We start from the raw sequence: 10,167 nt of genomic DNA on the forward strand, positions 1-10,167 counted from the left end.
ATTATTAAATCCTCACTTTTACAAATCTAAATTTCCTTATCCACTACCATGTATCACACATGTAAAATGTGTGCCCACCACTGATTCCGATTAAAAGTAAATGATGCCAGATGCATAATTTGAGACAAAAAGTAGATGTTTCTTTCTGTGAAAATGATTTGTTGCATGTAAAATGTGCGGGATGCTACGATGCAAGTACAGAAAACTATTTGACCCACAATTATCAACATCCAGCCAACACCCAGTCACGTTTCTATTTCTCTAAATTTCAGTTGCACCAATTTCCTGTTTTCATTAACAGTATACTATTTAATGCGCAGTAAAAATGCGTAACAATTCTCGACACTGCACAAATTTAAAACTAACTTAAGGTTGGGTGTTATCCCAGTCAAATATCTGATGTACAAAGAAGTTACCGTCATAAGCCATTTGTTTTTCTTTTCAAAGCCGAGTAATAGACTAACTCATAAATTAGAGCAAAAATGAGTACCAACTTTACCAAGCAAAAAATCTCCTTCAGAACTCCTGTACAACTTCGATGAGTTCTTCACATTACTGAACAGTACCTAGAGGGTTTCCTGCAAACCCAATGAATTAAATGTGCAAACATAAGTTCAACAGGCAGGTCACACAAATTGAAATTTTCAATACAATAGTTTAAGAAACGACAATCATGTGGAACGTGTAACAAATTTTAGTTCCACACTAGTATTGCATCCTTGATAATGTAATTCTGTGTAAATAAAGCTCAAAATTTTAATGGAAAATAATCACTAATCCCAAAAATATAAGAACCACAGGAACAAGAAAAAAAATAATAAATTGAGTAAATAAAAAAGAACAAGGTTGTGATAAGGGTATACTGCAGAGTGCAGTATCCGTGAAAGGTTGATTATTAAACTACAATGGGGGTAACGAGGAATGGTATGACTTCATTATTTGTCTCTATAAATCAGACCACAATACAAAAAAATTGAAATACCAGATTACCCTGGAATCAGAACTAAATACCATCCCAATTATCTAAGACCTAGATTGGTATAGAAGAGCACAATTGGGTGAAAATGGAATGAGTTTTGGAATTGAATGGACACAGGAAATAAATAGCAGAAACATTACATTTCCTATGCTACTTATACCTCGCTTAATTTCAGTCACATGACTAAATTGTATGGATTGAATGGAGTTCTTTTTAATATCCAAATCACTCTTAGTTAAAAAAATATAAATAGCAACAATACATATGAAGTTTATTATAATTATTACCGAATTACTATCACCATCATCACCATCATTATTACTACTATTAATATTATTGTGATTATTTTATTTTTAATATCATTCATATTATTATTACTACTATTATAATTTATTTTTACTTTTGTTTTTTGTTACTATTACCAATTATATTATTAAAAACAAATATAATTAAGGGAAAATTTGTCAATTAAAAAAATTGAAAGAACGAGATTAGCTAAACCCAGGAGTATAGGAACATGGAAATAGGGAATCCCGTGTGTAAAACATACCAATCATGTGCTTTAAAACAAGCCAATACAGCTATTTCATTTTCAACCTATCCCTACATGCCATGCCAATCTAGACATGAGGGGTTCCACAACTGACCTTTTTAAAGAAAGAGCATAACACCTAAAACTAACAGACTTACCGGATTTGCCTGCAAAAGAATAAGACTTTGGCATGTAATGAGGTCCTAGGGTATTATTCACAGGAAGTTGAGATGATATGTTCATCAATGGAACAAATCCTTCTGATTTGCCTGAGTGCATTTCTGGACTTGTTGAAGCAATTTTATCAGGTTCTGGAGCCCGATGCAAAATTTGGTTCTCTCTCTGTTCCAATAAGAAACAGGTTTAGTTATTGTGACATGTTGTTAAGGATTAATATGTACATACGCAAGTATTGAATCACATGCTAGTGATCCGAGGCACTAATAGTGTGGCAATAGTGTGGCAGGTGATGCTGAGAACAAATTTCAGCCCCAAAGTATTTTTTTCAGTCTATTTTTGTTAAGATAAAGTCCAAGACATTATAATGATAAAGAGAAACGTAAATCACGGGCACTGATATATGGTCATAAACCTATGGTTCACAAGGAGAACAATCCGATTTCAGAAACTGTAACAGTTAGATAAGACACATCTTGAATCACGGATCTATGAAAAAGTCATTAGGATGTTCTACCAAGAAGAAAAACACTTGTTAGTGACCACTCCAACGGAAATATTTTATGAAATCGCCTTATAATTTCTTAACTTATAGTAAAGATTAATTTATTTTTTCCATGACCATCAAGGATTTAAACTTCACTTCGACTTCAATCCAACATAGCACCTCAATTACTTGTGAAACCAAATTACCATCTAAACTTATTTACATCTTTATGTGATGATTGTAATAAATGTAAGTATCAGGTTTATACTGTCAGGCATCTCAGTAAAAAGGTTTGAAATTATGAAAATTGTAGTTTTATGATGAACAATAATTTACTGTTATTATTATAATAGGTTCCTATGAGGTCCTTATTCATCTTAAAGTGGCCATCCAATTCATATAAGATTCTTTTTTGGTCAAATAATATTCTCAAAACAACTTCCAGGGTTTACTTGTAGCTCATCCATCAACTGGCAAATTATAAATGACAGCTATGAACATCTCAAAGAACTCATGTTCTCAAGTAAAAATTATTGTAATGTAACCAGATATACATCAGTGGCAGACCGTAACCTGCTGGTTCACAGCTGGTTCATGGTAACTGTTGCTGGGGGATGAAGTTTGTGTTTGAACTGCATTTACTGGCAATACTTCAATACTCGGATACTCACCGCTACACTCCTTGTTTGATCCTTCATAGTACATGAAACGAATGGCTCTTCGAAGATGGTGGCTTCTCTGGGAATAGAATACTTTGGTAGCTAGGGGAGCAGGAACATCTGAGAATGTCAGATACAGTCATTATCATCAGGGTAATATCTCACAACTATAGACAGCCTGTTAAGCAAGTTGGACTGCAAAGCAATGAAGGATAACCATGTCCAAAATCAGATAGACCATTTTCACTTTGGTCACTAAAATATAGTTATAACTTGCTCCCTGGGGCACATTTATTTGTGTTTGCTCTCTTCCTACCGACTGATTTAGATCTCATGACCTAAGCACAAGTTTTAGAAAAAGTTAGTCATGAATCAACAACAAAGTTTCGTGGAACCACACGAGCTGTCAGTCTAAAAGAGATTTTGTTGAGGGGCTCTGTCAGAAAAGAGAGGTTACTTCTTTTAATACTTATATGGCTTTGAACCATACAGGAGGAGAATGTTACCTGCACCATATAGTATATTCATAGAAGTACAAGGACTCCGAACTCATATTGACGTTGAAAATCTAACAAAATAATTTCAAGTTTCTACTGATGAAACCATTCACCATGCAGGCATTTATAAGATGTAGAGGCATTTTCTGAATTCTGTCCTCCGCTATCTTTTTTGTCTTTGTCTTTGTTTTTCCGTTATTCTTTTTAGTATTATGTATGGACATTTTTGGTGAGTCTCAATGTGGCCTGATCCCAGTGGAAACCAGAACTACACCATTAAGCTAGTCGGTATGGCCAATGTCATTTTCGCATTTGCAACAAATCTAACAAAAAATCTTTATGTTTCAGAAGGGTCATTGCTGAAGTGACTGCGCATCTGAATCAGTGCTACAAGGGAAATCTTCACCATGATTGCCTAAAAACCTTTGTATCCGAGCTATCCACCATTAACTTTTCTCCATTTATTCAAAGATCAAAATAATGTGACGCGTAAAAAAAATCGAATTTACAAGCATAATAATGGTTTTACACGTGCATCACAAAGATTATAAAGTTCTTACTGGATTCTGTTGAATCTGTTCAACTGCTGACTATGAGAGCCATGTAGGGATGGAGATAAATAAAACAGGCGTCTAATTGGGCAGGAAACACATGAAGGGGTGGTAAAGGGATCAGAACCACTTTGATTTGAGCACAATAAAGTATTTTTAAAAAAAGGAACGCAAAGAAACAAATGTTCGGAATTTTAAATCATTATTGCAATATTTATAACAGCATGGTGTTGGCATTCGAGAAATAATTTACAATGCATAGCATTAACGGGTACTGAGTTATTTTTGGATTAACAAAATCAGGTGGGTTTATACATACGATCTGACTGGTATATAGATTTGATGTCACTGACTCTCTATAGCAGAAAATTTATTCTCAGAGTCTACCTCAAATATGTATGCTGCACACGGTCGGAAAGATTTACAAATGAACAAACACTTGAGCAAACATATAGACAATTTAATGAGGTACAACCAGCCTGCAAAATTAAAAGTTACAAAAAAAGGTAACAATATCAACAAAGAGTAGGCGACTCACATGGAAGTTCCCCGGCAGTTGTCATACAAAATTTCTTAGAGCGGGGATCTGATGGAGCCTCAGCTGCTTCCCTACAGGAGAAGAATGGGTTACATCCCAAATTCTTCAAGTCAGTGGAATTACTTGACTTGATATATGGTTTTTTACTCTAAGAAATCCAACTCGGGAACAAAATCAACGTTGAGTCAACAATCATCAAGAGGTGTGGTGTTACTCATCAATCACTGACAATAAGACATAAATAGGCCAGATTAATGATAAAGTTGTTTACATAGGCAATCATAACAAAAAAATACTATGCAGCTGAGAGTCAATGTTTTCTGAAGATTTAGTGAGCTTCGAACTCATTCTCCAACATGTTTGATTTCTTAACAGTCCCACTTCCACTGAGTTTTCATTCATCTCAAGTAACTTAACACCCGAAACTAGCTTGAGTAAAACTTGACAGAAGTTCATAAATCATAACAGTGAAAATGTGTATAAGCTGGGTTCTTAATTCATCTTTCATCTTCTACCTTCACAGCTTATTTTTTTTATGTTTTCTCATGCACCCAATAAAAAAGCTAATGTTTGACAACCCATAAGGATTCATAATTTTGAGCAACTAAAATACATGGAATTTAGGTTTACTGAATGACCTTCGGACAATTGATTCAGGTTACAGCACTAACAACTAAAATCACATTTTAATACTTAATTATACATATCTTTTCGTAACCTAAATTAACACATTTATTTACCATTTAAAGCCATATGAAAAACATATGACTGCAAAACTCAATTGTGGCTCTGGTAATGCTAGATAAGTAAATGTTCGGGTGGGAAAAAGGTACAGTACATCACACAGTCAAGTCCAGAAATAATTGGCTGAGTAACTGTAACGGTATAATGATCGATGAACATTAGAAGAAAACATATCAAAACTAAACAACTGTGAGGAGGTGAGATCTTGAGCTTAAAATACCCTGTCAAAGGCTTTGAAGAATCCAAAACAACATTTTCTGGGCAATTTATATTGTAAGGGCCAACACTTGAACCATTTATACAGTGGAAGCCACCTACTTGCATGTTTCCTGCAATATAATTTTACAAGTGAAAAAACAAAATTACAGACAGAAGAATCACAGAAATGGAAATTGAGACAGAGTCATTAATCCATTCGCACAGTATTACATTTGGAACAATAACATTGTAACAACAATCAGGATATCTAAAATGATATAGAAACTAAGGACAAGTTCATCTTTTTTGCTGCAAGAATGTTCAAATGGGTGTGTGATCATTTGCACTACATAGATGCAGAAAAATGAGATATAGTAGAACAACACCTTTAGCTTCAGAAAGCTGAGTGATTTGAATCTGCTCATCCAAATATGATACAGTCCCAGCAATATTATCAGAGTTTAAAGAAACGAATTTTTTTCGTTCTCTCTGTGATGTGGCTTGGTCTATAACAATTTAAGAAATTGAACCATGTAGAATATTTATAAAGTTAAGTAATGGTATATTCAAGTTTTTTCCAAGTCCTAAATAAGATGCAAATCATCTCATAAACTCTGTCATAACAGGTTGTCATTGAATATGTAGGACAATCAAAGAAAGGATGTATAACAAGACAATAAAACTTCCCAAACAAGGAAAGGAGGAAAAAAGGATACGGTTATGAGCAATCACCGACTTTTTTCTCTCCTTCCGTGGAGGCTTCTTGTTTACTGCAGAACTGTCGAGTTCTGGAACTATTTCTGCTCTAGAAATCAAAAACTGACAAAGCTCTGGAAAAAGTGAAGAGTGTATGTTTAGAAATTCTATAAAAGAATTAGGAGAGGAAGCACTTAAGTAGAAAACCAAATATCAAAGGAAAACCTGCATGTATAGTGTACTGACTGGCCTTGATCGGCTTCTTACAAGCATTGCAGCATACCTCAAAACACATCAAACACTTGATTACTACTCACTAAACTCTAATTAGAGAGGAAGAGTGCTATATGTAGTTTGACACACAACTTAAATAAAAGTTAAATTATTGCAAACATATTCATAAAATGTGGTATATCAGTCAAAATTAATACACCTCATGTGATTTCATTCTGTTGCTCACTAGTAGAAGATGCTATAATAGTTTCTTAAACCTAACAGGCCATAACATTTTCATAATATGTATTTCCCTTGCACTTGAGTTTCAAGGAAAATCATCTTCTAATCCAATTTTCAACACCAGACTCTTTAACAATGAAATATTAACGAGGGAATTATGTATTCCATATATTGTATGACTAAGAGTGTTTAACAATCCTATCCGATCATTTTGACCAACACATGGAACCAAGCACTTGGCATAAAAAAACATTTTATACAACCATGATCTAAAGTTCATACATATGTCTGGTTTCTTCATAATTTTCAAGTTTGCAACCTGTTGCACTCTTAGCTCTCTACGTTTTGCTTTTCTAAGTTTCATTAAACACCGTTATTCGCTCTGTAACTTGATCATTTTGTTCAACCTTGTTAAAGGGAATTTACACACCGAAAGAATGGTTACAATTACAATCTATGTAAGTCCAAATTGAAGATATGCTTTTGCTTTTTGCCCCGAAACTGAAAGCAATATGGCATAAAAACACGTAATGATACCTTCATAACACCTCAGAGCACTAAAACATTAGATGAAAAGGGCTAGATGAGCAAGTTTCCAAATCTTACCAAATCTAAAGGATCTGTCATTGGCCTCAAACCAAATATGATCATATCTACAGGAATATATCAGCAGAAATAAGTTGAGAAATCAGAAGCTGAAAATTGAATGAAAGTGAAAGGTAAAACTGAGACAAAATTCGTTGTGGGGTGTAAAAGTTAGAAAATCCTCCAGCACAACTGAGCATTGAAGGAGCCAAAAAGATTTATCTCAGTCAAATAAATATCTTTCAGCAATGCAAATCAAATATAAGTGCTGACAGTAGTTTTTTAAAACAAAAAATACTGTCAAGCAAACATATAGTTGCACCATACGGAATGGTGCATACCACTAAATAAAATATGATATTCTGTCAATCACATGGACATTGATTTCTATAATCATGTAAAAAATTCAATTCAACTTCACTAAGTCAACCATCAGAGGAGAGCAAGGAGATGATGGTCCAAACAATAAGTATGGATTCCCATCAAAGATAACATCCACTCCCTTTTTTTTTATCCCTTTACTGCCACCAAGCACTATTAATAAATAAAGGAAGAGGATAAATATGCATGAGCTGAAATCTTATGAGCAACCATGGCCAGCGACTATCGCTACCTCACAATACTGATCTCCACGAATTAGACATAAGATTCAAGAGCTGCTGTTAGATCGATAACTCTTAGGTTTACAATGATATGTTAGAGTTTAACACGAGTTCATACCTTCTTCATCAAGTAAGTTTGCTTCAACTGCCTCACGTAGTTCTCTCTGTATGTATTGCGCAGCTAATTTCCGGTGGCCTACTTCCTCTGCCGATAATGCGAGAGAGAGAGAGGACAAAAAAAAAGAAGCAAAAGTAGAGGACAAAATACTACAAGTCAACAAAGGCTGGAAGGTCAGTTTGAAAAGACTAAATGAACTTTCTTAGCAAGTGATCAAAGAAGGTTAGAATCATTATAAAAAAGTATGCAGCAGACAAATTAAATTTAGTCCATTTTTATGATTTCTGCGAGATATGACTTTTGTGAAGTCAGAATAAATTCAGCAGCCCGTGCATTTGATCGCTCATTCTTCAGCGGTTTACTTAATCTCCAAATAAACTTCGTGAACTGGTTTTGTCATCATTCCTAAGCTTCAAGAATAATAACCAAAACTCATTAACTTTCCTTACTATCATATTGTTCCAGCCAAATTTGGTTGAACACGATCTACTTAATAATCCCGATAGAGACCTTTTAGGGAACTCCTATATTAAAATCACAAAATGTTCAGTAAAATTATACTTTGACAAGCACATTTCTTTTAATAAAGAATCAACAAAGTAAATCTATGATCTTATACTCCATGCATCAGCCACAAAATAACTATAATCAGCTCTCATACACAAGCAGATTTAAAGATGAATTTGCTTGCTTCCTTACCTTTTACATTTTGCGAGACACTTCCAGCAGCATGAAGCCTCGCCAAGGCTGCCATTCTCCCACTTCCGAGAGGGCATACCATCAAATTTTAAGCAATCAATAACCCTGCAAGTTTTTTGAATCCAACGAAGAGTCGCCGTCAAATTTTACATTAATAGAAGCAAACCTTAGACCTTGAGTATTAGTTACTGTGGAACAGCGGAACATCAACAGATTCCTGGACATCACGCTAAGGATAGATCACCTAGAACATGGACTATATATTTTCTGGAAGATAAACATTCAAATAAGCAGTTTTTGCTTCATGCATGGATATATTCTCTCTCTAAATTAAATTTAATCAACAAAATTTCGGAACAGTACAAGAGATCTTGAAAAGCATCGATTTAAATAGCAGAATGTGGGTATCGACCTTGCTCTATAGAGAAGCAATACAACGTGTACAAAATATATATATTCTGATGTAGGTTTTCAAACAATAAATATCTCATACAAGAATGACTTTCAATTCAATGTACCGAAATTTTATTGAACGGTATTTTTTGGGAAAAAATAAAAAATTAACGACACCCAGCTCAACAACTTCATAGCTTCTGCAACTCAATGCATTAGCTGCTACACATAGTTAGATGACGAGATACTTCCAGCATTATCATAATAATTTTAAAAATTCAAGCCAAAAGAGGGAAGACATGGAAAAACAGTTATATTCCCGAACTTGAAATACAGAAACATAAAATTAAATAATTAAAATACAATCAAAAAATTTGAAATTCGAGTGCATCATTAGGTCAAAATAAAATCAAGCCGCGTTACCTGGAATTCAAACTATTTGATCTCCGAGAAAATCAGAAAAATAACAAAGAGGGTGATTTTTGACGGAAAAAAATGTTGGAAATTGGTTGAATTACTCTAAAACTCGAGCTGAACTCATCGTGAACGAGAAATTTATCGAATGAAGTAAAATCTGCAATGTAGACTACTCGGAACCTAGAATTTGAGAGAAAATGAGAATCGTTAATTTTCTCTCCTCTCTCTTGGGAAAAAAAAAGAAAAAGAAAAAGAAAAATACTTCGTTATAATGTCTCTGGTATTTATAGAGGGAGAGACAAGATAGTGTAGAGTGGAAAAAAAAGAAAAAGAAGAAAACAAAAAGAAGAAAACAAAAAAGGAAAAAAGAAGGGAGAGAAACAGGTGCGGTATTTTCCCCTGCGGTTATGTGCAGTCTGTATCCACGGGGCAACAAGTCCACGGCGTTTTTTAAGCTTTTGATTTGATTTAGGTACTGTTTGGAAGAATTTTTAGCTGTTTGAGAAGTGTTTCAAGTTCTCTCAAGCACTATTTTATTACTGGTGTCTAGTACAGATGCTATTGTATTTAACTTTTTAATTAACAAAATAAAATAAAAATTTTTGTTTTAAACACATAAAACTTTTAATTTTGTTCTGAATTTATATAAATATGAAAAATAATGGTATAAAAAAATTTGGAAAGGATAATGGTATGAATTTTGAAAATATGGATTAGGCAAAAGAATGAAAAAAGAAAGTAAATATCAAATTTTTTAATAACAAATATTGTTTGATCAAAATTTTATTTGTTTACTTATGATTGTTTATTATTATTATTTAAACATGCAATAAATTTGT

The 10,167-nt window shown here is 33.7% G+C and overlaps 1 protein-coding gene across 2 annotated transcripts; it reads right to left on the bottom strand.

Annotated features, from left to right (window-relative positions):
* Nucleotides 1–168: 168 nt before the first annotated feature.
* LOC140862944 (uncharacterized) lies at nucleotides 169–9,701 on the bottom strand. Of its 2 annotated transcripts, XM_073265974.1 has the most exons (12): nucleotides 9,335–9,693; nucleotides 8,519–8,623; nucleotides 7,820–7,906; nucleotides 7,121–7,167; nucleotides 6,284–6,341; nucleotides 6,079–6,192; nucleotides 5,749–5,868; nucleotides 5,385–5,493; nucleotides 4,421–4,491; nucleotides 2,749–2,954; nucleotides 1,670–1,853; nucleotides 169–578 (listed from the first exon to the last, which is right to left on the bottom strand). In XM_073265974.1, the coding sequence occupies exons 2-12, from the start codon at nucleotides 8,598–8,600 to the stop codon at nucleotides 553–555; spliced, it is 1,104 nt and encodes a 367-aa protein (XP_073122075.1). In that variant the 5' UTR covers nucleotides 8,601–8,623; nucleotides 9,335–9,693; the 3' UTR covers nucleotides 169–552. The 2 variants fall into 2 exon arrangements, with proteins under 2 accessions (XP_073122075.1, XP_073122076.1); XM_073265975.1 differs by lacking the exon at nucleotides 169–578 and having other exon boundaries at nucleotides 1,676–1,853; nucleotides 2,847–2,954; nucleotides 9,335–9,701.
* Nucleotides 9,702–10,167: the final 466 nt, after the last annotated feature.

Source organism: Henckelia pumila, chromosome 4 (assembly GCF_033568475.1).
Source record: "Henckelia pumila isolate YLH828 chromosome 4, ASM3356847v2, whole genome shotgun sequence".
NCBI classification, from domain to species: Eukaryota; Viridiplantae; Streptophyta; class Magnoliopsida; order Lamiales; family Gesneriaceae; genus Henckelia; species Henckelia pumila.